This window comes from Brachionichthys hirsutus, chromosome 22, assembly GCF_040956055.1.
Source record: "Brachionichthys hirsutus isolate HB-005 chromosome 22, CSIRO-AGI_Bhir_v1, whole genome shotgun sequence".
NCBI lineage: Eukaryota > Metazoa > Chordata > Actinopteri > Lophiiformes > Brachionichthyidae > Brachionichthys > Brachionichthys hirsutus.
The window spans coordinates 4,272,115-4,300,029 of record NC_090918.1 but is presented as its reverse complement, the minus strand read 5'-3'; the positions used below and the strand labels follow the sequence as shown (position 1 = coordinate 4,300,029).

At 46.0% G+C, this 27,915-nt stretch overlaps 9 protein-coding genes and 3 non-coding genes across 12 annotated transcripts in view; 5 read left to right on the top strand and 7 right to left on the bottom strand.

Annotated features, from left to right (window-relative positions):
- The window catches only part of LOC137910698 (uncharacterized), a 257,139-nt gene extending 240,407 nt beyond the window's left edge, over nt 1-16,732 (bottom strand). Inside the window, exons 1-2 of the mRNA XM_068755086.1 lie at nt 16,346-16,732; nt 7,278-7,285 (exon numbers count right to left, since the gene is read on the bottom strand). Of these exons, the coding sequence (XP_068611187.1) occupies nt 7,278-7,285; nt 16,346-16,725 (388 nt within the window). The 5' untranslated portion in view covers nt 16,726-16,732. The remainder of the gene's footprint in view (nt 1-7,277; nt 7,286-16,345) is intronic.
- LOC137910697 (hydroperoxide isomerase ALOXE3-like) lies at nt 8-11,391 on the top strand. The gene is made up of 15 exons (XM_068755084.1): nt 8-53; nt 130-300; nt 912-1,116; nt 1,208-1,289; nt 1,386-1,508; nt 1,597-1,700; nt 2,537-2,709; nt 2,855-2,998; nt 4,223-4,426; nt 6,793-6,879; nt 7,008-7,174; nt 9,098-9,219; nt 9,299-9,399; nt 9,643-9,813; nt 9,905-11,391. Exons 2-15 carry the CDS (start codon nt 154-156, stop codon nt 10,082-10,084), a joined length of 2,010 nt encoding a protein of 669 aa, XP_068611185.1. The 5' UTR covers nt 8-53; nt 130-153; the 3' UTR covers nt 10,085-11,391.
- On the bottom strand, nt 12,161-12,232 carry trnad-guc (transfer RNA aspartic acid (anticodon GUC)). The gene has a single exon. It is a non-coding gene; the product is annotated as a tRNA-Asp (tRNA).
- Nucleotides 12,743-12,861, bottom strand: LOC137911177 (5S ribosomal RNA). The gene has a single exon (XR_011106098.1). It is a non-coding gene; the product is annotated as a 5S ribosomal RNA (ribosomal RNA).
- On the top strand, nt 12,980-13,051 carry trnad-guc (transfer RNA aspartic acid (anticodon GUC)). Its single transcript has one exon. It is a non-coding gene; the product is annotated as a tRNA-Asp (tRNA).
- Nucleotides 14,690-15,304, top strand: LOC137910699 (histone H1-like). The gene has a single exon (XM_068755087.1). The coding sequence runs from the start codon at nt 14,690-14,692 to the stop codon at nt 15,302-15,304; it is 615 nt and encodes a 204-aa protein (XP_068611188.1).
- A 299-nt stretch (nt 16,733-17,031) lies between the features above and the next one.
- Nucleotides 17,032-18,509, top strand: LOC137910700 (histone H3). Its single transcript, XM_068755088.1, has one exon. It carries the CDS (start codon nt 17,032-17,034, stop codon nt 17,440-17,442), a length of 411 nt encoding a protein of 136 aa, XP_068611189.1. The 3' UTR covers nt 17,443-18,509.
- Nucleotides 18,510-18,973: 464 nt separating this feature from the next.
- Nucleotides 18,974-19,437, bottom strand: LOC137910924 (histone H4). Its single transcript, XM_068755345.1, has one exon. It carries the CDS (start codon nt 19,435-19,437, stop codon nt 19,126-19,128), a length of 312 nt encoding a protein of 103 aa, XP_068611446.1. The 3' UTR covers nt 18,974-19,125.
- Nucleotides 19,438-20,092: 655 nt separating this feature from the next.
- On the bottom strand, nt 20,093-20,663 carry LOC137910657 (histone H2B). Its single transcript, XM_068755035.1, has one exon. The coding sequence runs from the start codon at nt 20,654-20,656 to the stop codon at nt 20,282-20,284; it is 375 nt and encodes a 124-aa protein (XP_068611136.1). The 5' UTR covers nt 20,657-20,663; the 3' UTR covers nt 20,093-20,281.
- Nucleotides 20,664-21,236: 573 nt separating this feature from the next.
- On the bottom strand, nt 21,237-21,772 carry LOC137910766 (histone H3). Its single transcript, XM_068755167.1, has one exon. It carries the CDS (start codon nt 21,770-21,772, stop codon nt 21,362-21,364), a length of 411 nt encoding a protein of 136 aa, XP_068611268.1. The 3' UTR covers nt 21,237-21,361.
- A 306-nt stretch (nt 21,773-22,078) lies between these two features.
- On the top strand, nt 22,079-22,462 carry LOC137910622 (histone H2A). The gene has a single exon (XM_068754997.1). The coding sequence runs from the start codon at nt 22,079-22,081 to the stop codon at nt 22,460-22,462; it is 384 nt and encodes a 127-aa protein (XP_068611098.1).
- An 826-nt stretch (nt 22,463-23,288) lies between these two features.
- LOC137910641 (histone H2B) lies at nt 23,289-24,487 on the bottom strand. The gene has a single exon (XM_068755017.1). The coding sequence runs from the start codon at nt 24,475-24,477 to the stop codon at nt 24,103-24,105; it is 375 nt and encodes a 124-aa protein (XP_068611118.1). The 5' UTR covers nt 24,478-24,487; the 3' UTR covers nt 23,289-24,102.
- Nucleotides 24,488-27,915: the final 3,428 nt, after the last annotated feature.

Genomic DNA, 27,915 nt, shown 5'->3' with positions numbered 1-27,915 from the left:
ACAGACGACGGGCGAGCAAGTGTGACACCACGGAGCAGGACCTTCTGTCAAAGGTAAGCAAAGGTAAGCACGCAGCGCCCTGTTTGGTGCTTTGGTACAGCTCCCATAAACCCGTTACTGCTCTTGTAGTTCTTTTCAAACCGTTGCGTGACCATGGCCGAGTACAAGATCGAGGTGACCACAGGCAGCATGAGTTACGCTGGAACGTGGGACCATATCTTCATCACCGTGTTTGGAAGTGATGGACAGAGTGACAGAACTGAGCTGGATAACTTTGGCCTTGACTTTACAACGGGAGCAGTAAGTCGAAACCAGCTTTACGTTGATCGTTCAATATGTGACTACAATTTTGGGTCGACAGATTTCTTTATTGGAACATTTAAAAAGTCTTTATGTATCTGGTTACATAATACTAGAAGTTTTTCTCCAGACAGGACAAAATATATTAGTCTCTGCATTGGCTTCCTGTTGGAGCACGAATAGTAGTTTTATATACTTTACTCAGTATATTGATCAGCAGCCTATGTTACATTATGGTTTTCGTCTGCTCCGTCTTTGTCTCTCTATCACTCTCTCTCTCCTCTTTGTTTTTGACTCTCCTCCTACTTGTCCCTGCCTTTCCCGCTCAGTCACGGTCTCGCTCTTTCTCTCTCTCTCTCTCTCTCTCTCTCTCCAAGGTTTCTGCCTGTTAAAGGGAGGTTTTTTTATTGCCTCCGTTGCCAAAGTTCTTGCTCTTGTAGATCAAGTTGGGTTCTGTCGTTCCCTGCTAATCCTGTAAAGTGCCTTGAGACGACTTTCTGCAGTGATCTATCTAAATAAAATTGAATTGAATTGACACACGTCACCAAAGCAACCTTTTTCAGCCATGTTGCTCGTTCTTTGCTTGTATTTATATGAATCCTTATTTCAAGACAGGGACCTACACCGTTAAAACCAGTTTGCCACTGGGGAAACTCCTTCTGGTCAAGTTGGAGAAGGATCCATTCTGCATTCTCTCCGAGGACGAGTGGTATTTCTGTAAAGTCGTGGTGACGACTCCCGAGGGCGTCGCCGTCCTTTTCCCCTGTTACAGATGGATCTCCAGAGGAGAGCTGGTGGAGCTGAGAGGAGGACGAGGTCTCCTTCACATTTCCTTAATAATGCTTATTGCTAATAACTCCGCACTTTAAATAATGCGTCTAAAACTGTGTGTTTGGAACTTTTCAAGCAATGAAACCCTTTGAAGACGACCATCCCTTGTTGACTAAACACCGGCGTACAGAGCTGACAAATAAAAAGCGCTTATACGGGTAGGTTATTTGTGCTGTTCAGTTTGACAGGTGTCTCTGTAACGCCTGATATCTTCAGCACCAATGGCTGCTTGCCTGGTTTGCTCCTGTTCACAGGTGGAAGACTCTGAGTGAAGGTGTATGCCACATCAGCAGTTTCAATGCTGTCTCTGAGCTGCCAGCTGAAGTCCGCATCTCTGCTGTCAGAGCAAGTGAAATTAATGACACACAGAAGATAACGTAGGTCGACACAGATGATACTTTATAAAACACCAGCTTGCTTTTAAAAGGGTCATATTTTCTGCTTCTTACCATTGTTTTATTTCAGCGGACTTGAGTTAAAGATTAAGGGGCTGATCGGCTCTGCTGAAAAGTGGGAAAGCATTGAAGACATGAAAAAGATCTTCTGGTTTGAAAAGACAGAAATGTCAGGTATTTCTTTTTACCATTACTTTAACAGCATTGCAGAATAACTCACGATGCACAAGAAGTCACACATATATTATAGTGTTCACTTCACAACACACACACACACACACACACACACACACACACACACGTCTTCGAGTGTGGCACAAGAGTGAAATCTCAACAACAAGTATCACCATTTCAGTGAATTCTGTGGTTTCCCATAAAAACATAATCTTAAATGGACAAATAAAGTGTACCAAAATAATTTCCCTCGCCGAAGGGGAGGCGAGGGTATTGCAATTGGGTCCGTTTGTCTGTTTGTCTGTTTGTCTGTTTGTTTGTCTGTCTGTTTGTCTGTTTGTCTGTTTGTATGTTTGTCTGTTTGTCTGTTTGTCTGTTTGTATGTTTGTCTGTTTGTCTGTTTGTCTGTTTGTATGTTTGTCTGTTTGTTTGTTTGTCTGTCCGAGCGCATAACTCAAAAACTAGTAACCCAATCAACTTGAAATTTTTACACAAGCAAGGTTCTGTCCGTGGCTTGGTCCTCCCCGAGAATGGCGTTGATCCGGATCCAGATTCTAGAATTATTTTTACATCTGGAATTGTGCCTGTGCTGTAAACTGCAGTCTGCAATCTCTGATTAATCACCTTGTTAAATAATGTAAGACTTTATGTCGCGTGGAAGTTTGACGTAGATTTTAATTTTTGTCAAATTTCAGATTTGGAAACAAGTACTGAAATGTGTTTTTTTTTGTTTGTTTTTTTAAACTGAAAATTAATTTTCAGTTTAAATTATCTTTAACTCTCTTCTGCATTTCAAATGAAAAATATTTCATAACATGTTTGTCAATACTTTTCAGAATATGTTGAAAAGCACTGGAAAGAAGACGAATTTTATGGATATCAGTTCCTGAATGGAGTCAATCCGAATGTGATCAAACGCTGCTCAAAGCTTCCCTCCAACTTTCCAGTTACAGGAGAGATGGTGAAGCCGTTCCTGGAGGAGGGGACCACTCTTCAGAGGGAAATCAAGGTGTGGAAGATGAGCGGCCTTACAAGAATAATCGTCTTTGTATTGAGAAACAAACTGTAGATTTAGAGTCCTTAAAGTACTTTTAACTAATTTACTGCAAATATATGATGGCTCTTCATGTCTTATTTCTGTTTTCCCCACACAGAAAGGTAATATCTTCATCTATGACCAGAAGAAGATGGATGGAATAACAGCTAGAGTCTATAATGATCAACGTCTGCGTCTGACTCCTGGACTCTGTTTGTTCTACTCAAACCCAGAAAAAAAACTGATGCCGATAGCAATACAGGTATTTCACTGACATCCATCCACCTTCCACCGCTTATCCGGGGGCCGGGGATCCCGAGGCGTTCCCAGACCAGTCAAGAGCCATAGTCTCTCCAGCGTTACCGAGGTCTTCCCTGGGGCCTCTTCCCAGTGGGACATGCTCGGATCCCCATTCCAGGAGGAATCCGAAATAGCTGTCCCAGCCACCTCAGCTGACTCCTCTCGATGTGGCGGAGCAGCAGCTCCTTACCCTATCTCTAAGGGTGCGCCCAGCTAGCCTGGGTCCAATGACATGCCAATAGAGTCAACCTCCGGCCTAGGGTGACCTGTTTCCACGTGCACGAACAAGGTGCTTATTATGGACTGTGACTAGCACAGAAGTCCAATAAGAGAATACAACTCGCGTTTAGATCAGGGAAGCCATTCATCCCAATCGCCACCCTACAAGTTTCACTGTCACAGCCCACGTGAGGGTTGAAATCCCCCAGAAGAACAATGGCGTTCCCAGTCGGAGCACTATCCAGTACCCCTCCCAAAGACACCAAGAGGGCCGGGTACTCTGCACTGCCGTTCGGTCTGTAGGCCCAAACATCAGTGAAACACCTGTCCCCGACCCGAAGCCGCAGAGAAGCGACTCTCTAGTTTACTGGAGTAAACTCCTCCAACACGTAGTGGCTGAGTTGTGGACCAATAAGCAAGCCCACACCTGCCCTCCGCCTCTCACCCTGCAGTAACGCCAGAGGAATGTAGAGTCCAGCAACTCTCGAGTGGTTGTGTTCCAGAGCCCAAGCTGTGGGCGGATGCAAGGCCGAGTATATTTAGACTGTTCCTCCCTCACAAGCTCCGGCTTCTTTTCTCATCAAGATTTTTGGCCTGCTCTTTGTCTGACCAATCAATCAGGACCTGATGGGAGCACAAAGTCCCGATAACATAGCCCCTAGGATAATTCGGGCACTCAAACTCCCCGAAAAGGTCGCAGTTCAATGGGGGGGGGGGGGGGGGGGTGATATATATACAGTGTGTATTAGATAAAAACTGACTCCAAAATGAACTCAATTGACAACAACAAAGAGAAGAGGCATTTAATGTTCAAACTGTCAGACTTTCTGAATTTGATGCCTCCACAAAACTAGCGAAATCAAAATAATGTTCTTTCATTCATACCGTATACATGTATTGAATATTTATATAATTCCATTCAAAAGACCTGTTTTATATATATAAGGGTTTTTTCCACACATTCCAGTTGCATCAACGACCTTCTGAGGCGAACCCCATCTTCTTGCCCAGTGACTTGGAGACAGACTGGCTGTTAGCCAAGATGTTTATTAAAAATGTAGATATCCTGGATCATGAATCAGTCCACCACCTCATGAACACTCACTTCCTGGGAGAGATCTGTGCCGTTGCCACTTTCCGCAGCTTCGCTGAGATTCATCCGCTCTACAAGGTATGAACAATCGATTTACTTTTTGGTTTTAGGAGATGTCTTTGACAGTCAATAATACTTTGCATGTTTTACTTCTCAGTCCTGAAAAGGCAATCTCGACTGGCTAAGCCCTGGGTTATGGTACTCGTAACGTAGAGAAAACAGGTTCTAGATTTTCTTTGAAGCAAAAACCTGCAATTACATTTTTCAATGAGAGGTTTCTGTTTTACAATGATTTTATTTCATCACCCTTTTTTAAATATATGAAATGCCAGGATTATATTTACCAATTGTGTGTATATGCAAAGGAGGAATTTAGTGAATAGCCAAAAACCCACATGGAATTGGTGCATGCTGTAAAGTAAGTGAACAAAAATTCTCAGGCTTGTCAAAAGATTCATTAGCAGAATCTGCTGTCATTAGTCAGGGTGATGAAGCTGGGTCAAAATTGGTTATGCAACAAGACAACCAAATAATTCCAGCAAAACTACCAAGGGAGAAGAAAAGATTAATACTCTGGATTCACCCAGTCAAAGTCAAGACTTCAACCCAATAGAAATGTTGTGGCTTGACCTAAAGTGGGAGGTGCATGCCAGTTGTCCCTCCCACTTCTCTCAGCTGGCTGAGTTATGCAATAAGGAGTGTCCAAACATCAGCTTGGTTTTAGCTCAGCGGACTTTTAGGCCGAGATTTTTGGCTTCCTCCCTGTAGATATTCAGTGTTTTTTCCCCCCAAGGTAGTCAACGATGGAGCAGAATAGTGTGGTGTCATCTGCATACTCTGGATAGGTGAGGAGGTAACTGCCTAGTTGTACCTTGGTGACCTGGGCACAGACTCGGTCCATGATGATAATGAATATATTTATTAGATAGAATATTAGAGTACAAGTACAGTGAAACAGTAGCATGTATTACAGTACAAATACAGTCAAACATCCTGTCTAAGAGGAGCATTTCAAAAAAGCCCTTGCGGTCTTGTTTCCGTTGAAAGTCCTCATTACATAAATAATCGACATTTAACAATACAAATAAAACCAATATTAAATTACTCAATTGATGCAAAATAATAATAAAATAAAAATAAATTACACCACAGATGCAAAATAACAATAACTTAAAAAGACACATAATATGTACAACGTAGGTGGACAAGAAGGGGGGGGGGGGAGGGAGGGATTGATCCGGAGAGAGTCGTGATGACTATCTCCGTTTCTGTCCCCCTGAAAGGTGTATTTTTAGGGCCGTTTTGAAGGAGGCCAAAGAGGTGCATGTTTTGAGGACAGGAGTCAAACAGTTCCACCCTTGGGGGGCAGTATTGTAGATGATGATGGAGGAACAGTAACGGCCCTAGAATGCTTCCTTGAGGAACCCCACAGCTCACCGGGAGGGACGAGGACAAGGTTCCGTTTATGTCTACCATTTGTTCTCGTCCCTCAAGGTACGATTTCATCCAGTTTACTGATGTGCTATCAAAACCAATTGCCCCTAGTTTATTCAACAGGATTGAATGGTTAACGGTGTCAAAGGCCTTCTGGAGGTCCAGCATGACCATGCCGCAGTATTTGCCCGAGTCTACTTCACGTTTGACCGAGTCGGTCAGATATATGAGCACTTTTGTCAGTGGAGTGGGATGTTCTGAAGCCTGATTGGAATTCAACTGAGTCAGTTGAACAGGTCTCGTTTCAGTTACACATCTCTGTCTCTCTCCACTTTTGATGGGGAACCAGGAAGAGTTCTTGACACTCGCACAACCTTCAGCATCACTGTAAAGCCTTTGGAAGAGATTGGTAATCTTTCCAGGGACCAAAGATGTTAAGGTCCTTCCAGAGAGATGCCCAATCTATCGTATCAAAGGCAGCCTTGAGACTGAAAAAGGCCATGTAGAGGTGTCTGTCTCATTGGATATCACATGAAAGAAAATGAGGATAAAGACTTTCGGAATTGTCTGGTAAAAGTCCATTGTTCAACTTCAAGGTGGCCGTGAACAACATTTTTAAGATGTGAATTTAACAGTATATATTACATGAAAAAATATAAGAATTCTGCAAATGACAATTGTTCTACGTCTGTGTAAATGCACATCACTTCCCATTGGAACAAACTCTCGGTGGGATTCAGTATCAAATAACTCTGGAGCCTAACTACCCGGTATATTTAGTACAGGAAACTTTGAAGCTCTGAGAAAACAAACTATCATCGGACTTGACATTGACATTCCTTGGCAAGGAAGATCTGCTATATATTGACAATGCTGAAAGAATACTATTGTAACTGACTGTCAAAGCTTCAGGGTGGAGAAAGGCCAACAGATGCAAAACAATCATCAATCAACTACGGTAACCTATTCAAATAAAGAACCAAAGAATAATAAAGAATCCTTCTGTTCAGCTGCTGTTTCCAAACTTCCGGTACACTCTGCCCATGAACATAGGAGGCCTCAAAAGCCTGTTTGGACCTAATGGACCTCTGAGCAAGGTATGGCCTCTTGACATGCACACGTTTGAATACTAAAATGATTCCAATGATTTTGCAGGATTTCAAAATGAAGTTTGCATACTCGGTTTTTACGGGATAAAATATTTTGTGTACTGTTTACTTGCCAGGGCTCACTTGGATATGATGGGACAATCGAGCTCATGAGGAGGTCACTTCCTGAAACGACCTACAGCTCACTCTGTCTACCAGAGAACATTGTGGCACGAGGACTGGAGTCTATTCCCAACTTCCACTACAGAGATGATGGCCTGAAACTGTGGAACATAATTACCAGGTGCCTTTAAAGAGTCTGAACATTTCATTTCTGTCAATGTAACCTGGGAGTTAACTACATGTTAATAAACATGTTTAACTAGATGTTACAAATGCATTGACACTGATTTTACTTGGTTAGTTATATAATAGTTATTTTCTGTTTTGAAAGCGTTTTTCGATGCACATTTTCTACAACAATGGTACACTCTTTAAGCAACCTGATCTTCTGTTCTGCGACTCAACCCCCTGAAATCAGATGTCAGTCAGATGCTCTAAAGTCTAAAAAAAAGCAAGATGAATAGATTTCTTTGTTTTAGTTATAGTCATGTAAAGTCAAATTTTCGTTGTGATTTTTGTCCTTGGGAAAAGGATTGTTATGTTTGGCAGCTTGATCGCACATTTCAAGACAAATTGTTGCAATATATTTGTCAAGTTAACTGTCATATATCTTGCCATGCTCACCCAAATCCTATTACTAATAATACTGTACTTTCGGCTTGTCCCCTGAGGGGTCGCCACAGCAAATCAATGTTCTCCACTTCACCATGTCCTTTGCATCGTCCTCCCTCACTACGTCCATGTATCTTCTCCTGGGTCGACCTCTAGCCCTGTTCCCTGGCAGTTCCATCCTCAGCATCCTTCTACCGATACTCTGGTACATACTTCATGTCCAGAGGAGAGACAGGGTCCAAGTCTGGTCTCTGACATCTCCAAAACGTCTAACCTTCACTGTCCTTCTTATTGTCTCATTTCTAATTCTGTCCAACCTGGTCACTCCCAAGGAGAACCTCAGCATTTTCATATCCTCCACTTCTTGCTCCGCCTCCTGTCTTTTCCTCAGAGTCACTGTCTCTAAGCGGTCCATCATGGCTGTCCTCACCACTGTCTCTAAGCCGTCCATCATGGCTATCCTCACCACTGTCTCTCAGCCGTCCATCATGGCTGTCCTCACCACTGTCTCTAAGCCGTCCATCATGGCTGTCCTCACCACTGTCTCTAAGCCGTCCATCATGGCTGTCTTCACCACTGTCTCTGAGCCGTCCATCATGGCTGTCCTCACCACTGTCTCTAAGCCGTCCATCATGGCTGTCCTCACCACTGTCTCTAAGCCGTCCATCATGGCTGTCCTCACCACTGTCTCTAAGCCGTCCATCATGGCTGTCCTCACCACTGTCTCTAAGCCGTCCATCATGGCTGTCCTCACCACTGTCTCTAAGCCGTCCATCATGGCTGTCCTCACCACTGTCTCTAAGCGGTCCATCATGGCTGTCCTCACCACTGTCTTGTAGACCTGTCCCTTCGTCCTATCACAGAGCACACCTGATACTTTCCTCCCCCCGTTCCAGCCTGCCTGCACACGATTCTTCACCTCCTTTCCACATTCTCTCCATCACTCTGCTCTGTTGACCCGAGGTACTCGGGTCCTCTACCTTCTTTACGTCTCATCCTTGTAGCTTCACTGTCCCCCCTGGGACCTTCTCATTTACACACATGTACTCTGTTTCACTCCTGCTCACCTTCATTCCTCTCTTTTCTAGAGCAGACCTCCACTTCTCTAGATTCTCCTCTACCTGCAGATCACAATGTCATCTGCAAACATCATATTCCAACGTGTGTACGCGCCGCCATACCGTTTCCGGTATGGATTCTGGACAAACAAAAATGGACATAGAATAAAAATTTGATTTGCAATAGCCCAGCAAACTTTATTAAATAAATATAAAGTGTGAATCAATTTATTTTGTAATTTTCATGAAGCATTAGAATTTAGCATTCCAATGAAGTATTAGATTGAATCACTTTTTGTGTTTTCACTTACTTTTACTATGTAGTTTTAGTTATTGTTTTGTTTTGTTTTTAGTATTGTTGTTTGTTTGAATTGTTGTGTTGATTCAAATCTTCATAGATTATCTTTGACTGTAAATCCATTTGTGTTTCCCAGCTTTGTGTCGCCAGTAGTGGAGTACTACTACCCCTCAGACAGTGACGTCTGTAAAGACACTGAGCTGCAAGAATGGATCAGTGAGATTTTTACACACTACTGCTTAGGAAATAAAGACTCAGGTATTTAACCTAATTTACTTATTTGTCCAGTAAACAATACATTCAAAAAGATCAACTAAAAGTCAGGTGTTATCAACAGGATTTCCAGCAAGTTTCCAGACTGTCCAGGAACTGGTCAAGTTCATCACAATGGTTATTTTTACAGTGACTGTTCAACATGCTGGAGTCAACAATGGACAGGTAAGGCGATGAAAAGCTATAAAAGTTCAAATATTAATTGATGAAACAGCTCAAACGTGTGTGAAATGTAACAGCTATGGAGTGTTCTATCCCTTACCTTCTTGCAGGTAAATATAATGTGTGAAATGCTTAAAATGTACACCAGCATACTTGAACTCTTCATGATAAAAAAAAAAACCCTATAACATTTGTAGTTTTGTTCAGTCCCGAAAAACGTGATACATATTTTTCTGTCAAATGTAGTTTGACTTCTGTTCGTACGTGCCCAATGCCCCAATCCTGCTGCACACGCCTCCTCCGACCACTAAGGGGCAGTCAACCATGGAGACAATCCTGGACACGCTACCAAATGTTGGAGAGACGGCCATCTTTGTAGCCATGGTTAGGCTGCTTTCAGAGAAGTACAGTGACGCGGTAAGTTTAGTATTTACAATCACATGCAGAAAAAGTTGTACGAACAAATACTGTCATTCATATTTACTTGATCAATATTCAATTTTTGCAGGTTCCTTTGGGCACATACCCTGAAGAGAGATTTGATGAGCCTGTTGTCAAACAGATGATGAAGGAATTTCAAGCCGAGCTGTCCTACCTTGGTGAAACCATTATGGAAAGGAACTCACATCTTGATCCACCCTACACATATCTGCATCCTGCCAATATAGAGAACAGTATAACTATTTGAGAAAGTCTGAGGAAAGCAGTCTGTACGAAGCCAAATATCTTTTTAATGTCTTGGATGCTTGCAGACATACATTTTACATATATTGAGGTGTTGCATGCTGGTGCCAGGCTATGGTATGTGTAATAACGTCTTAAATGAAGGTGTGGTAACCTATGAACTTCTAGAGTTTATTTTATGGATCCATATGCATTTGCATTGTATTAGGTTTGAAAAGGACATTTCTGTCAATTGAAATTTACGGTCAGTTCTCTGTCATTATTCAAAACAGCAGTGTAATGTTTTCATTCATTCTCAAACCATTACTCATTAATGCTTTGTTAATGGTAACCTTAGCAACAGATTCACTTATAATTGAAGCATTGGACACATATTCTCTGTTATCCACTCTACAGACTTCAGTTCATGGCAACCTTCTTAATGATAGAATACCAATGCAAACCATCTCCAATTCTTTATTATATTGTTCTAACTTGTTCGGGTTTGGTTGAAGATTTCAGTTCTAAATGACCGGTAGAGTCCAGATACTTCTACTCCTGTTGGAGCAGAAAACAAAGATCTGAAGCCACCTGGACTCCCGTCTGTTGATTTGTCCTATAATTGAATCGGCTCATCTTTACTTGATTTTTTTTTTCTTGTGTTTTGTTTAGTGTGAATTTGTTTCCGTTACTTTGAATTGGAAATTATCGCACTCATATCAAGTGAAACGCCATCGACTGATGAACTGAATATTATCCTCTGACTAGTTGCTAATAGATCATTTGGGCTGGGCAGGTAGGCCAAGCAGGGTGCGGAGGGGGGGGGGGGGGGGGGCTCCATTTGGAGGCCAGGTGCCAACAGGGTGGAGGGTGGAAGACGATGGCAGTGGGTACTACTGGAAGCCAATACAATGGCGTAAGCTCTTGTATTTTGTCCCCCATAGGGAGGGGGGGATGAAGAGCGGATGAGGCCAGCAGTTAATTAGCATCTTAATCAAAGTTTATTGGTGGGGTGGGGGGGTTGTATTATTCTGCATGGTTATTGTCCGTCTAACACAGTGGTCCCCAATCATTTTCCTGCCACCGACCAGTTTCATGGCGACCAATGTTTTTGCGGACCGGGTGGGGGGTAATTAAATAAAAAATGAGGAATATGATCTTACCAATAAACTTTATATTATGCACTTGCAATAACTATTAAACAGTATCTACTCACCATTAGTTGTGGCCTCAATAATTCCTTCAGTCCTTCATATTCACGTTTTTTTGTTTCTGTGCCGAACCCTTTTTCAAACCTTCGTTGCCTTGTTAACAAAGCCAGTCAGCTGTAGATAAACGCGTGTTTTAAGTCTGACTCCTGGTTTGTCTGTTTAAAAACGTTTTATTTTCTTGGAGGTCGTCGACTCTTCTCCTTCCTCCTCAGTTGGACTTTCCCCTTAGCAAAGAAGCTCTCCAAAGACGTTTGTTTTTTAATTTAATTTTCGCTAGTTTACAGCTGTTTTTATTAACGGGGGGGTTAATTAAATAAAAAAGAGGAATATAATCTTACCAATAAACTTTAATAAAAGGCTGGCAGGCCTGGCTATTCCCAGTAGAAGTCAGGTGCAGGGTCTTCCCGGCACAGTCTGTCTGGAAGATGCTCACAGCTCTGGGGATCATAGGAAGGGAGAGGAGGAAGGCTATCCGTAGGTTGGAGGAGGCATCAGAAAGAACCTCTTGTTGGCTCTGGAGTAGGAGGGAGGAGTTAAGCTCGGGACCAGGAGAGGATGGGTAGTGATTGGCCATCACTGCAAATGAAGGCTGGTTTGTGACATTATCGAGAAAGTTCTTGATTAAATCCCATTTTCTTTCAAATACAGGTGTTTGTAACTGTAATTGTGCAGTCAATTGTTCCATAGAGTATACTTGTCTTATTTTTTGTAACCATTGTGCTATTGTAGGTGGTTCAGGTTTCATCCAGCAGATTGTTATAATTTTTGTATCCAGACAGGATCGATCTCAGAATTACATGTGTTAGAAGATTGATCAAGATCAAGAAGTTGATTGCATGCTTAATTTCTTCAGAAAATATTTACGCCGGACGCCCGGATGCAAAGAACATCTCCCCGTCGGGGAATCGAACCCCGGTCTTCCGCGTGACAGGCGGAGATACTGTCCACTATACTAACGAGGAAGACACAAGCACCCAAGGTGACGCCCGCTGGGAAAGTATTTTGGTTTTTTTAAACATTTACTCCAGATGCCATTCCTGATACAACTCTCGGCATTGAGACCGGCACAAGGGAGAAACTGGCAATGCTACGTTAGCTCCTGCTAACCGCACTACCAGTACTACCATGAGGCTGCATTGCCCTGTATGGTTTGATCAGTGACATTATATATAATTGTGCTTCCTTTGATCTTAAGATCTTTAATTTTATAACGATCTTTGATGTTCATCATCTTTTATTTGATCTGTATCTTTGATATTCATATTTTATTTGATCTGCGTCATCCATGCTTGTGTCCATAACAGTCAACGCCGATTAAAAAAAAATAACATAAAAAAATCAACCTATGAAATCAATCAACTGCTCAAGAAAAGTCATCAATCACAAGTCTTCATATTGACAACCATCTTGATTTCCGACTTTCGTATGAAGAAATTCCATTTTGTTTGCCCGCAGCCTCAGGGATGAGGAAAAGCTTACGGCACCTGGTATTCCCAGGCGGTCTCCCATCCAAGTACTAACCAGGCCCGACCCTGCTTAGCTTCCGAGATCGGACGAGATCGGGCGTGTTCAGAGTGGTATGGCCGTAGACGAAAGCCGCGGCGAAAAGGACAGTATATAAACACAACTGTCCAAACTCAGCGGACCGCCGTGTATTTAAAAAAAACAAAATACTTTCCCAGCGGGCGTCACCTTGCGCGTCCGTGTCTTCCTCGTTAGTATAGTGGACAGTATCTCCGCCTGTCACGCGGAAGACCGGGGTTCGATTCCCCGACGGGGAGATGTTCTTTGCATCTGGGCATCCGGCGTAAAAATTTTCTGAAGAAATTAAGCATGCAATCAACTTCTTGATCTTGATCAATCTTCTAACACATGTAATTCTGAGATCGATCCTGTCTGGATACAAAAAAGGTCCAATCTCTGCTGTCCAATCACATATGTTCAATCACTGATCAAAGATCAAAGATCAGTGATTGAACAGCTGATCAAAGATCAGTGATTCCCCAGACAGTTTATTGTCTTTAGTATCTGATCTTTAGTACAACTCGCGCTGGAACATAAACTCTGCATTCTTCTCCTTCTTCTCTCATTCTCTCTCGCTCCTCTCGCTTCTTCTGCAGTCCCTATTTCTCAGCATCAGAATACACAACAAATGCATCCGGCGAAAATATTTTACTACTACTACTTAGACAGCAACATATTTATACTAGTATTATTAATGTATGTACTTGTATCTTTACTACTTCATGCATCACCTCTTCCTTTGCACCACTGTGGCCAATGGAACTCCCCCATTGGGGATCAATAACAGCTGACATTTAAAAGGATGAAAATATACGAACACTTGATATTTGAAATGTGAACTATTTGGATGTTTATGTTTTACGACGAAGACATTTGGATCCTTTCTGTGACGAGTGTGTTTTTTCTTTTTGAATCTATTACCGTCGAAAAAGCATCAAAATCAATGCTGCTGAAAAACATTCATTAAATGGAAGATAAGAAAAAACATCTGATTGATTGAAAAGCTCTGACATTATTTAATAAACGTTTTCATTAAAAGAGTTCATCTGTGGATTCCTGCAGATGAATATAGATCAGTGTTTCATGACATGTGGACACTGTTATTACATGCATGTGTTATTACATACATGTTATTACATGTATGTTATTGCATGGGTACAAGTAACTGTCATCCTACTGACAGGTGCAAAACATAGTCATCTCTACTTCAAAGCTGGTCCTGCTCGTTCCGTTCCTGTCTGGTTGTCATGGAAACAGAGGGGAGCCAGCGTTTCAGGTTGTTGGTGAGCAGTGGTGAAACTCCAGCCGGTTTCTCTCCACGGAATGTCCACGGTCCACAGCTCTGCTGGAAGTCTGTGTGAACTCTCCGGAATCCTCGGTCACCATCAGTGTGTTTGCTGCTCCTAGAATAACTTCACTTTACTACAAAGCGATCATCAGCCGACGACTGCTGCTGCTTTGATCCTCTTCAGAAGGTCTGGGACTCGCTGGGAAACGGATTTGATGGAGCTCCGATGCGTCCGAAACCTTTGATCGGATGAAGAAGCGGGGAAAGTCCCCGAGATTGGCCGGACGCGACGGTGGACACGTGAGGTCTGGAGGCTCCCTGAACCGGATCCAGAGAGTGTCAGAGTTCTGCGTGACGTCAGCATGAAGAGCTTCTAGTCCGCCATCCTCTCCCTTCAGCGGCAGCCTTCAGCACTTGTCCCACATTTACTTTGGAGGCTTTGATGCGTGGAGAGAAAACACAAGTGAGCCGACATCCACGCAGTGACAGGGGAGCCGGGCTGGGCTGAGTCTCCACGGTTCTCATGGTGTGTTTAAGGACCGCTCCCTGCTCTGGATTTCTCCAACATTCCCTTCAGTGTCGTGGAATGAAAGCGCAAAGACGAACAATGGCAGAAGAAGCTCCAGCAGCGGCCCAGAAGAAGAGCTCCGGACCGGCAAAGTCCGGTCCCGGCGTCAGCGAGCTCATCGTTCAAGCCGTGGCCGCATCCAAGGAGCGGAGCGGCGTGTCGGCTGCTGCCCTGAAGAAGGCTCTGGCTGCCGGCGGCTACGACGCGGACAAGAAAAAGGCGCGCATTAACATCGCCATCAAGGCTCTCGTAGCCAAAGGGACTCTGGTCCAGACCAGCGGAACCGGGGCCTCGGGCTCCTTCAAGATGAACAAGAAAGCAGCCGAACCAAAGTCCACGAAGCCCGTTCAGAAAGCCGCTTCTAGAGCCAAGAAGCCCGCAGCAAAGAAACCGGCAGCGGCTAAAAAGCCCAGGGCGGCGGCAGCCAAGAAGCCGGCAGCAGCCAAGAAGTCCCCCAAGAAGAGCAAGAAACCCGCAGCCAGGAGCCCCAAGAAGAGCACAAAGAGCCCCAAGAAGGGCACAAAGAGCCCCAAGAAGAGCACAAAGAGCCCCAAGAAAGCGGTGAAGAAGACCAAGGCCCCCGCAGCCAAGAAACCTGCAGCCAAGAAGGTCGTCAAGCCCAAAGGCAAGAAGACAGCAGCCAAGAAGAAGTGAGCTGTCCTCACTGGGACAGACACCGTCCTGACTGAAGGCTCTTTTCAGAGCCACCAAAGCCACGTTAGAGAGCTCTCCTGATTATTGATAGGACCCAGAACATGATCACATCAAACAGCTCCATTTATTTATTTAGAGCACTGATTGATCCAATATAGAAGATATCAGTGTATCGATCATCGTCGCCTGCAGTTTGATCGAGAGCAAAAAAGAAGAATCAGCTGAAGACGTTCCTCTTCATCAGGAGTCTTCTTCAGTTCTGACTGAGAATCTACTCAGACCTGCTGGACCTTTATTGGGACAGTCGGTGCTGACAGGGATTAAAAGTAATTCAGGCTAGAGTTTGAGAATTATTGTAATTTATGTAATTTATTGTAATTTTGCATCTGTGGTGTAAAATTATTTTTATTTTTCTAATGTTATCTTGCATAAATTGAGTAATTTAATATTGGTTTTAATATTTATTTGTATTGCAAAAATTTTACTGTTAAATGTTTATAATTTAATTTTACTAAGGACTTTCAAAGGAATTTAAGCAAACAAGACCACAAGGGCTTTTTAGAAGTGCTCCTCTTAGACAGGATGTTTGACTGTACTTGTACTCTAACATTCTACCTAAAAAATATATTCATCAATCAGAATGTTGGGACACTCCTTGTGGAGATTCAAGGGGTCTGTATTCGGACCTCAACTCTTTCTCCCGTTTATAAATACTTCATGCCGAGTATTAAAGATGTTCTGATTTATTTCACTTCCAGATGACAGAAATATTCATTTGATCCGGAGGATTTATCTTTCAGCTGTAATAAACTAGAGTGTCATACCTCCAGCCTCCAGCAGGAGTAGATCCCTGGACTAACAGGTTTAAAGTTCTCAGCTCGAAGCTGCAGGGTTGAACTGAGCTCCACACTGGATCCTGCTCTTTGTGGATCCAAACGGTTCTGAATCAGAGCAACGCGAGAATGAAAGCTCTTTTTCGGACTCGTGCGGGGCTCTGAAAAGAGCCGTTGTGCTCCACTGGCTCCGGGTCCAGGACTTCACTTCTTGGTGGGCTTCTCGGTCTTCTTGGGCAGCAGGACGGCCTGGATGTTGGGCAGCACCCCTCCCTGAGCGATGGTCACCCCGCCCAGCAGCTTGTTGAGCTCCTCGTCGTTACGCACGGCCAGCTGCAGGTGACGCGGGATGATCCGAGTCTTCTTGTTGTCCCGGGCAGCGTTTCCAGCCAGCTCCAGGATCTCAGCGGTCAGGTACTCCAGCACCGCCGCCAGGTAGACGGGCGCGCCGGCGCCGACGCGATGCGCATAGTTCCCTTTACGCAGCAGCCTGTGGACACGGCCGACCGGGAACTGGAGCCCGGCACGGGAGGAGCGGGTCTTCGCCTTAGCTCGGGCTTTACCGCCGGTTTTACCGCGTCCGCTCATCTTCAAAGGGATTTCTGGAGGGGGTCACAGGAAATGGGTCCGAAACCGCTGCTACCTTCCCTTTTATGGACCAGAGCGCGACTCGACCTGCCGGACCAACCGGAAAGAGGGCTGCTCTCAGCGGATCGATCTGTCCAATGAGCTGCGGGCTGTGTGACGCGCCACCGGGCGGAGGAGCCCCTCACCAATCGGTGCTCGGAGGTCCAACCCAGCGTCATCGTTCTCCAGCCGGTCCGACCCTTTAAGAGCAGCGGGTCTCCGCTCTCCGGGTCACTCTCCCGGTCCTGCAGGCAGAAACTAGAGACGATGGCGAGAACCAAGCAAACGGCGCGTAAATCCACGGGAGGCAAAGCGCCCCGGAAGCAGCTGGCCACGAAGGCGGCTCGGAAGAGCGCTCCGGCCACCGGCGGCGTGAAGAAGCCTCACCGGTACCGGCCCGGTACCGTGGCTCTGAGGGAGATCCGGCGCTACCAGAAGTCCACCGAGCTGCTGATCCGGAAGCTGCCCTTCCAGCGTCTGGTGAGAGAGATCGCTCAGGACTTCAAGACCGACCTGCGCTTCCAGAGCTCCGCCGTCATGGCGCTGCAGGAGGCCAGCGAGGCCTACCTGGTGGGCCTGTTCGAGGACACCAACCTGTGCGCCATCCACGCCAAGAGGGTCACCATCATGCCCAAAGACATCCAGCTGGCCCGCCGCATCCGCGGAGAGAGGGCTTAGTGACGTCACGGCGGGGCTGGAACCCAACGGCTCTTTTCAGAGCCACTTTATTCTCTACTGAGAGTTTCTCCCATCAAATATTCAATATGAATTAATATCAGCTCTGAGACGCGGTGCATTATGGGTGTTAACCCCGACACCACAGAGCATCTCACTGGACCGTGTGGGCTTTCTGAGAAGTATCCGCATGCAGTCATTGGATGCAACCTTTAACTACTGTAGGCTGGCCTGTTTGTACCCACAAGGGGGCGGTATGGAGCGGAGTGCAATCAGCCCTGAGGAAGGTGACCTTAAGCTCTTCAGAGCATAAACTACGTTTCCTGCTCGGCATGTTGCCCTGTGCAGAAAGCAACGCCGCTGTCTGTACATATCATCGTCTTCATCATCTTCATCATCGTCTTCATCGTCACCTAGCTGGCTGTTGATCATGTGTCCCAGATGTTTAGTACTGCTGCAGACAGACAGTACTTATCACTTTGTAGTAAACTGAAGTTACTCTGATCGAAGCAGACACACAGATGTTGACGGGGCTTCCTGTGGCAGTGAACGCCTCTGACGTCATTACTGTCACGAGTAACGAACAAGCACGTTGAAATGTACCTTTAAATTCGTGTTGACGAGTGTATTATTTAACATGTTATTCAAAAGGACCGAGTATCACAATGCAATAAGATTAGCGGAGTGAGAATGAATTGTATTCATGAATGATGATGATGATGAATATATTTATTAGATAGAATGCTAGAGTACAAGTACAGTCACACAGTAGCATGTATTACAGTACAAGTACAGTCACTAAGAGGAGCATTTCAGAAAAGCCCTTGCGGTCTTGTTTCCGTTGAAAGTCCTTCGTACATTAATAATCGACATTTAACAATACAAATAAAAATAAAACCTATTAAATTACTCAATTGATGCAGAATAACAATAGAAAAATAAAAATAATTTTACACCACAGGTGCAAACTAACAATAAATTTAAAATAAATTACACCACAGGTGCAAAATGACAATGAATGACAATAAATTACAATAAATTACAAGGACACTTAATATGAAAGTTTTCTGAACAATTAAAGAGGCCTCGTGTGTTGATTGTAAGAGATAGGTGTGAAATTTGTCACATGCAACATAACAAATCACAACTTATCACTTATTAATGAAATATTAGAAATTATATCATGATTCAATGTAATATAAAAACATTCCCTCACCGGGATCACAAGGACATTCCGATCTGGAGTCAGACGCGCTGCCGCTGCGCCACGAGGTCACGTGAAGTTGCGGTCAACGACTTCATTGGTGCAGAAACAACGCAGAGATTTAATGTACAATAAAAACGTTCCTCTACCTATATTTACCTCTATGTGGAAAGATTATCAACTGAATTGCAAATTGCAAACGAATTGTCCCTCACAGGGATAATAAAGTTTTTCTGCAACCGGCCCCCACGATCGCTACAATATTTATATACTTTAATGGGGGGGGGGGGGCACCCACACATTTATATGCTTTAATTGGGGGGGGGGGGGGCGCTACATAAACCCGCCCCCCGTTTCCAGTCTCCACTAGCCCTCATCAGTCGTTCAGAGCTCCTTAGAACTCTCATCAGCACCGGAAGCAACTCTCTGGAGCCAGTGGGCGGTCCTTAAAAGGACCTTTGATCGTCACCGGGAGCAGCGCTTCACCCCCCGAAGCCGTACAGCGTGCGTCCCTGCCTCTTCAGCGCGTACACCACGTCCATGGCGGTGACGGTCTTCCGCTTGGCGTGCTCGGTGTACGTGACGGCGTCACGGATCACGTTCTCCAGGAACACCTTCAGCACCCCGCGGGTCTCCTCGTAGATCAGCCCGGAGATCCGCTTCACGCCGCCGCGGCGAGCCAGGCGGCGGATGGCGGGCTTGGTGATCCCCTGGATGTTATCCCGGAGGACTTTCCGGTGCCGCTTGGCGCCTCCTTTACCGAGTCCTTTCCCGCCCTTTCCTCTTCCGCTCATCTCCACGGGTCAGATGTTTCACGCTGAATGAAGAGCTTCACGTTCTCACAGACGTTTATCTGTCCGCTGCGGACGTGTTAGAGAACAGAGGCGGATCCATTTCTCTCCCGACTGTTGAAAGGCGCAGAAATTACGCGCAGATTAAAATGTACAGACCGAGTTCCCCCCAGCGGGAAAAACACGAGACATCATTTCATCACATTTACGCTGAACTACAATTATTGATTTATAATGATTTATATATTATAAATCAATAATTGATTTATATGAAGGCTCTAAAACTAATCAGGGGGGCAGAAACGGAGATCCGGAGAGAGTCATCACGACTCTCTCCGGATCAATCACCCCCCCTTTTTTTTGTCCACCTACGTTGTGTATATTATGTCTTTTTAATTTATTGTTATTTTGCATCAATTAAGTAATCTAATATTTGTTCTATTTGTATTTTATTTGTACTGTTAAATGTCGATGATTTATGTACGAAGGACTTTTAACGGAAACAAGACCGCAAGGGCTTTTTAGAAATGCTCCTCTTAGACAGGATGTTTGACTGTACTCGTACTGTAATACATGCTACTGTGTGATTGTACTTGTACTGTAATACATGCTACTGTGTGACTGTACTTGTACTGTAATACATGCTATTGTTTGAATGTACTTGTACTGTAATACAATACTCAGGTCCCAGATTCTACCGACTTGTAGAGAATCAGAATCAGTTTCTCATCACAAAGCAGGAATGTTCAGAGACTGAATGAGATCAAAGGATCGATATCAAGCAGAGATCAGCTCTCAGAGAGGTGGTGGCTCTCAGAAGAGCCGTTGGGCCGGTGGATCCGGGGCTTCACTTGGAGCTGGTGTACTTGGTCACGGCCTTGGTGCCCTCAGACACGGCGTGCTTGGCCAGCTCCCCGGGCAGCAGGAGACGCACGGCGGTTTGGATCTCCCTGGAGGTGATGGTGGAGCGCTTGTTGTAGTGAGCCAGACGAGACGCCTCAGAGGCGATGCGTTCAAAGATGTCGTTCACGAAGGAGTTCATGATGCCCATGGCCTTGGAGGAGATGCCGGTGTCCGGGTGGACCTGCTTCAGCACCTTGTACACGTAGATGGCGTAGCTCTCCTTCCTGCTCTTCCTCCTCTTCTTGCCGCTCTTGCTGGCGGTCTTGGTGACGGCTTTCTTGGAGCCCTTCTTGGGGGCAGACTTCGCCGCTTCAGGCATGATTATTCCCCTCTGCGTAAAGACGCGGATGACGCGCACCGGGAGAGGCCTTTTTTATAGCCGCTCCATTCAAATAGCGCTGCGTGAACCCCCTCTTCTGATTGGTCCAGCTGTGTTTCAGCGAGCAGCTGCTCCTCCATGGAGCGTTTCCTCCATCAGATCACGTGGTCAGGCTGTATTCCGGATTAGGTTTCCCTTGCTCTGATTCATGTGGAGCTCCTTTGATGAACAGAACTCAGCATGGATTCATGTCCTGTATTGTACGAGAGGAAACGATGCTGCAGGAGAATCACGGAACGCTTTGAACCCTTTGATCTCCAAAGAAAGTAACGAACCGAACCGAGCTCCTGCAGAATATTAGATACATTCATAGGACACACACACACACACACACGCCCAATGTGCGCAACAGTGTTCATCACATGGAAAGAATATGATCGTTTTAAACTTACTCAAATTAGGAAGTCATGAAATATGAAGTTAATAAATGAATGATAAACACTGAATGGGGTCAGACTGACCCAGAGGACAACAGGAGCAAGTTTAGTGATGAAGTAATGAAGTGTATAATCCGAGATCACGTTGTATCCCAGCCAGTAATTCAGAGCTGATAATTCATATTGAATATTTGATGGGAGAAACTCTTAGTAGAGAATAAAGTGGCTCTGAAAAGAGCCGTTGGGTTCCAGCACCGCCGTGACGTCACTAAGCCCTCTCTCCGCGGATGCGGCGGGCCAGCTGGATGTCTTTGGGCATGATGGTGACCCTCTTGGCGTGGATGGCGCACAGGTTGGTGTCCTCGAACAGGCCCACCAGGTAGGCCTCGCTGGCCTCCTGCAGCGCCATGACGGCGGAGCTCTGGAAGCGCAGGTCGGTCTTGAAGTCCTGAGCGATCTCTCTCACCAGACGCTGGAAGGGCAGCTTCCGGATCAGCAGCTCGGTGGACTTCTGGTAGCGCCGGATCTCCCTCAGAGCCACGGTGCCGGGCCGGTACCGGTGAGGCTTCTTCACGCCGCCGGTGGCCGGAGCGCTCTTCCGAGCCGCCTTCGTGGCCAGCTGCTTCCGGGGCGCTTTGCCTCCCGTGGATTTACGCGCCGTTTGCTTGGTTCTCGCCATCGTCTCTAGTTTCTGCCTAAAGGACCAGGAGAGTGATCCGGAGAGCGGAGACCCGCTGCTCTTAAAGGGTCGGACCGGCTGGAGAACGATGACGCTGGGTCGGACCTCCGAGCACCGATTGGTGAGGGGCTCCTCCGCCCGGTGGCGCGTCACACAGCCCGCAGCTCATTGGACAGATCGATCCGCTGAGAGCAGCCCTCTTTCCGGTTGGTCCGGCAGGTCGAGTCGCGCTCTGGTCCATAAAAGGGAAGGTAGCGGCGGTTCCGGACCCATTTTCTGTGACCCCCTCCAGAAATCCCTTTGAAGATGAGCGGACGCGGTAAAACCGGCGGTAAAGCCCGAGCTAAGGCGAAGACCCGCTCCTCCCGTGCCGGGCTCCAGTTCCCGGTCGGCCGTGTCCACAGGCTGCTGCGTAAAGGGAACTATGCGCATCGCGTCGGTGCCGGCGCGCCCGTCTACCTGGCGGCGGTGCTGGAGTACCTGACCGCTGAGATCCTGGAGCTGGCTGGAAACGCTGCCCGGGACAACAAGAAGACTCGGATCATCCCGCGTCACCTGCAGCTGGCCGTGCGTAACGACGAGGAGCTCAACAAGCTGCTGGGCGGGGTGACCATCGCTCAGGGAGGGGTGCTGCCCAACATCCAGGCCGTCCTGCTACCCAAGAAGACCGAGAAGCCCAACAAGAAGTGAAGTCCTGGACCCGGAGCCAGTGGCGCACAAAGGCTCTTTTCAGAGCCCCACACGAGTCCGAAAAAGAGCTTTCATTCTCGCGTTGCTCTGGTTCAGAACCGTTTGGATCCACGAAGAACAGGATCTGGTGTGGAGCTCAGTTCAACCCTGCAGCTTCGAGCTGAGAACTTTAAACCTGTTAGTCCAGAGATCTACTCCTGCTGGAGGCTGGAGGTATGACACTCTAGTTTATTACAGCTGAAAGATAAATCCTCCGGATCAAATGAATATTTCTGTCATCTGGAAGTGAAATAAATCAGAACATCTTTAATACTCGGCATGAAGTATTTATAAACGGTAGAAAGAGTTGAGGTCCGAGTACAGACCCCTTGAAGTAGAACATACATGTAATAACATGCGTGTTGTAACGGTGTCCACATGTCATGAAACACTGATCTACATTCATCTGCAGGACTCGCCTGTAAATGTTACGGCTTTGAAGTCATGAACAAAGACATTCTCACGACTCTGACGTCACTCAGTACAAATGTTTCTTTGAGCAGCACAAAACAAACGTTTGGGACGTTCGTCCATTTCCTTCTCCAGAGATCCCACTTCTGACACCGACGTAGCGAGCTCAAGGAGAAGAACCACACTGGAGTCAAACTCGCGTTATTTATTTATACTGTACACTTTAATGGGGGGGGGGCAGGTACATATTTACATATTTTAATGGGGGGGGGGGGCAGCTACACGGAGGTACATATTTATATGTTCCATGAGAGACACCAGGGATACAATTTCAGAAATATGTCAAATCTAAAGGTCCGTAGAATACGCACAACAAAGAAGGGTTTTTGTATTACTGTCTGTGGAGTAAGACTGGAATAGACTGAGTAATGAAATGAAAAATATGTTGAGTTTGACTTTATTTAAAAGAAGGCACAAAGAAATGATTTTGCAAACATACAGGGACAATACCTGACAATATCACTCGTGAGTCCAAACATGGGGTGAATTGCTATCTTTATTAGCAAATAATGTATATTTAAGTTTAGTGTATATGTTTAAGTTTGGAAGGGGTAGGGTTAAATAAGTATTTACTTCTTCCTACTCCCCTTTGCTCACGTAAATTGCATAGTTAGTGCATTATGGTTATTATTTATTGTTTGAGTTATTGTTAATTAATAATACATGTGCTGCGTGTGTGTGTGAATATGTCTTTACATATGTGTGTACAGTATATATATGTATCTATGTTTATGTATATGTGTGCACATGTATTTGGCATTGTTTTATCATTTTTGGTTGTTTACGTGGTCAAAATAAATAAATAAATAAAATAAAATATACTTTAATGGGGGGGGGCAGCTACATAAACTCGTCCCCCCGTTCCCAGTCTCCACTAGTTCCCAGTCTGTTTCCATCAGTCGTTCAGAGCTTCTTAGAAGTCTCACCAGCATCAGCTGATCCTGGCTTTAGATCTTTTATTTTTAGTTCTAGGACATAGAATATTTCATCATCAAGCGCTGAGACATTTGCTGGCTCCACTCTGACTCTGAAGCTAAACTACAACAGCTTTCTGGCCCTTCGACCGACAGATCAGCTCTCAGAGAGGTGGTGGCTCTCAGAAGAGCCGTTGGGCTGGTGGATCCGGGGCTTCACTTGGAGCTGGTGTACTTGGTCACGGCCTTGGTGCCCTCGGACACGGCGTGCTTGGCCAGCTCCCCGGGCAGCAGGAGACGCACGGCGGTCTGGATCTCCCTGGACGTGATGGTGGAGCGCTTGTTGTAGTGAGCCAGACGAGACGCCTCTGAGGCGATGCGTTCAAAGATGTCGTTCACGAAGGAGTTCATGATGCCCATGGCCTTGGAGGAGATGCCGGTGTCCGGGTGGACCTGCTTCAGCACCTTGTACACGTAGATGGCGTAGCTCTCCTTCCTGCTCTTCCTCCTCTTCTTGCCGCTCTTGCTGGCGGTCTTGGTGACGGCTTTCTTGGAGCCCTTCTTGGGGGCAGACTTCGCTGCTTCAGGCATGACTATTCCTCTCTGCGTAAAAACGCGGACGACGTGCGCCGGGAGAGGCCTCTTTTATAGCCGCTCCATTCAAATAACGCTGTGTGAACCCCCTCTTCTGATTGGTCCAGCTGTGTTTCAGCGAGCAGCTGCTCCTCCATGGAGCGTTTCCTTCATCAGATCACGTGGTCAGGCTGTATTCCGGATGAGGTTTCCCTTGCTCTGATTCATGTGGAGCTCCTTTGAGAACAGAACTCAGCATGGATTTATGTCCTGTATTGGTCTCTGTCCTTCATCAATGATGGTCTCGCGCTTCCAGCGTTCCCCGCGCGTCATTCTCGTATCAAGCTTCGTATTATGGCAATAGAATAATTACTAAACATAATGACAATTATATAAATTGATAAATGCAAGAGCAATCAAGTGGAGATTAAACAATGTTAAGTAACTGATCTACAGGGACGGTTAGTTGGACAATAACTGTCTGCAGAGGTTCCCATTCACGCTTCACCGAAAGACCTTCGTGTGCGGCAGAGTTTTCGTGATAAACAGTTCTGGACTGCATCTCCGTGTTTGACACTTAGAAATTATGACTTCCTCCCACATTGTTACTTAGAATTTCCCTTGTATAAACACCTGCCTGCTGTTCCAAGAACCAAAGAATGTGTGCCTATATGAGCGAGATGTGCTCACTGCCCTTGGCTTCAGTCGGACAACCGGTGTTCTGCTTGTCTAACTGAAGTCCCAAAGCTTTGGTAAAATAATTAAAGACCAATCTTACATAATCATGTGTCTTTATTATACATGTATTTAAAGTAACAGAAAACTGCCAACACAATTGCACACATATATTTATAACACGAATAATCAGATAAAGGGGGAGGAGCTCAGTGTGTCATGATGTTAAGCCACCAATGCTGCCTAATGACAGCAGATTGATTATACTGATTACTGCATCAATTAGTTATAAGCTTTGTTAAAAAGGAAAGTCTTTAATCTACATTAAATGGTGTCTGGATGGTGGTCCAGAACCTCTTTGAAGCCGTCTGGAAGTTGTTTTCCATGGCCTCACCGAACTCCTCCCATGTCCGGGTTTTTGCCCCAGCAACCGCGGTAGCTGCGCTCCGCTTGGTCTGTCGGTACCTGTCTGCTGCCTCCAGAGTCCCACAGGCCAAAAGGGCCTGGTAGGACTCCTTCTTCAGCTTGACGGCATCCCTCACCACCGGTGTCCACCAAGAGGTTCTGGGATTGCCGCCACGACAGGCACCGACCACCTTACGGCCACAGCACCGATTGGCCGCTTCAACAATGGAGGCACGAAACATGGTCCACTCAGACTCAATGTCCCCTGCCTCCCCCGGTACATGGCCGAAGCTCTCCCGGAGGTGGGAGTTAAAACTCCTTCTGACAGGAGATTCTGCCAGATGTTCCCAACAGACCCTCACAATACGTTTGGGCCTGCCAGGTCTGTCTGGCATCCTCCCCCACCATAAGAGTTGACTCACCACCAGGTGATGATCGGTTGACAGCTCCGCCCCTCTCTTCACCCGAGTGTCCAAGACATGCAGCCGCAAGTCCGGTGAGACGACTACAAAGTCGATCATCGAACTGCGGCCTCGGGTGTCCTGGTGCCAAGTGCACATATGGACACCCTTATGCTTGAACATGGTGTTCATTATGGACAATCTGTGACGAGCACAGAAGTCCAATAACAAAACACCACTCGGGTTCCGATCAGGGGGGGCATTTCTCCCAATCACACCCCTCCAGGTCTCACTGTCATTGCCAACGTGGGTGTTGAAGTCCCCCAACAGAACGAGGGAATCCCCAGAAGGAGCACTCTCCAGTACCCCCTCCAAGGACTCCAAAAAGGGTGGATACTCTGAACTGCTGTTTGGACCATAGGCACAAACAACAGTCAGGATCCGTCCCCCCACCCCAAGGCGGAGTGAGGCTACCCTCTCGTTTATTGGGGTAAACTCCAACATACAGGCACTGAGCCGGGGGGCAATAAGTATTGCCACCCCTGCCCGGCACCTCACACCAGTGGCAACTCCAGAGTGGAAGAGAGTCCAACCCCTCTCAAGAAGAGTGGTTCCGGAGTCCTTGCTGTGTGTCGAGGTGAGGCCAACTATATCCAGTCGGAACTTCTCAACCTCGCACACCAGCTCAGGCTCCTTCCCCGCCAGAGAGGTGACGTTCCACGTCCCTAGAGCTAGTTTCTGGAGCCGAGGGTCAGACCGCCAAGGCCGCCCAGCTCACACTGCACCCGACCCCTCTGGTCCCTCCTATGGGTGGTGAGCCCACGGGAAGAAGGTCCCACGTTGCTTCTTTGGGCTGTGCCATCAGGCACTCGCCATCGTGCCCCACCCCCCAGGCCTGGCTCCAGGAGGGGGCCCCGGTGACCCGCGTCTGGACGAGGGAAGCCCAGGACCAATTTTTGTACTCGTCATTGGGGTTTTCTGAGCCCCCCTTGTCTGGCCCCTCCCCTAGGATCAGTTTGTCATGGGTGACCCTACCAGGGGCATATAGCCCCGACAACTGAGCTCCTAGGATCATTGGGACACACAAACCCCCTCCACCACGATAAGGTGGCAGCTCAGGGAGGGGCGTGTCTAACTTGTATGCTTTTATTTATTTATACAAGTTCTATTTTTTGCATTCTTTTTGAATAAAACCATTTAAAGTGATTTTTTCCCCCATTTGTTTTTCTTTTCTGCTTCTATATATCATATTTTAAGTATTTTATTTCTGCCTTTTTTGTAGCTTTTTTTTCTCTTGTTGTTGTTGCTGTTCTGTTTATGTATCTCCTAGCTTAGGTAATTTTTTTCTGCTTTTTTTGTACCTTATTTTTTTGTGCATCTTTGTGTTCTGATGTCAACTTATCCTTGGTGTGCTGTACCATCTGTGCTTTCTCCACAAATTCAGTAATATCCTCAAAAATTTCCCTTGATAGGAGGGGTATGAATTCCTCCACTATTTGGTCGATCTTGGTAGCCAGTGCATCAATGGTGAAATGAATTCTAATTCTCTCAGTAAGAAGTTGGATCTCTGCTTTCTGTAGTATAACAAAGCAGAGATCTTATTCTCACGTTGTTTGGTCTGCCCAGTGCACGTTCCTCTTCTTCTTGTTCTTCTTGTTGTTCTCCTTCTGAACTGACTGAACTTGGACCTGAACAGGCTGAACTTGGATCACGTCACCTACTGAGCTTGGTGGCGGTGGATTGCAGTGGTCTGGGTGGGGGTTGCCAGTCTTACTGCAGGAATCCTCATGGATGGAATCCGCCTCTGTGATGCTTTCAAGGATGGCCACTGCATGAGATCTTGACATATTGTCTGGGAAATTCCGCAAACTAAACACAGATAGAAATATATTCCTGTTATCAATACATTGAAAAAAGCATCCCATAAACCTCACTCAGAGGTGATGACGGTTGACATGCTCAGAGAAAATCTCCT

Excerpts from the sequence above, each read along its gene's own strand:
- LOC137910697 (XM_068755084.1), top strand. The coding sequence starts at position 154 with ATGGCCGAGTACAAGATCGAGGTGACCACAGGCAGCATGAGTTACGCT. Across the intron at positions 1,290-1,385 it reads AATAAAAAGCGCTTATACGG|GTGGAAGACTCTGAGTGAAG; the intron begins GTAGGTTATTTG and ends TCCTGTTCACAG. Across the intron at positions 9,400-9,642 it reads CTGGAGTCAACAATGGACAG|TTTGACTTCTGTTCGTACGT; the intron begins GTAAGGCGATGA and ends TGTCAAATGTAG.
- LOC137910699 (XM_068755087.1), top strand. The coding sequence starts at position 14,690 with ATGGCAGAAGAAGCTCCAGCAGCGGCCCAGAAGAAGAGCTCCGGACCG.
- LOC137910700 (XM_068755088.1), top strand. The coding sequence starts at position 17,032 with ATGGCGAGAACCAAGCAAACGGCGCGTAAATCCACGGGAGGCAAAGCG.
- LOC137910924 (XM_068755345.1), bottom strand. The coding sequence starts at position 19,437 with ATGAGCGGAAGAGGAAAGGGCGGGAAAGGACTCGGTAAAGGAGGCGCC.
- LOC137910657 (XM_068755035.1), bottom strand. The coding sequence starts at position 20,656 with ATGCCTGAAGCGGCGAAGTCTGCCCCCAAGAAGGGCTCCAAGAAAGCC.
- LOC137910766 (XM_068755167.1), bottom strand. The coding sequence starts at position 21,772 with ATGGCGAGAACCAAGCAAACGGCGCGTAAATCCACGGGAGGCAAAGCG.
- LOC137910622 (XM_068754997.1), top strand. The coding sequence starts at position 22,079 with ATGAGCGGACGCGGTAAAACCGGCGGTAAAGCCCGAGCTAAGGCGAAG.
- LOC137910641 (XM_068755017.1), bottom strand. The coding sequence starts at position 24,477 with ATGCCTGAAGCAGCGAAGTCTGCCCCCAAGAAGGGCTCCAAGAAAGCC.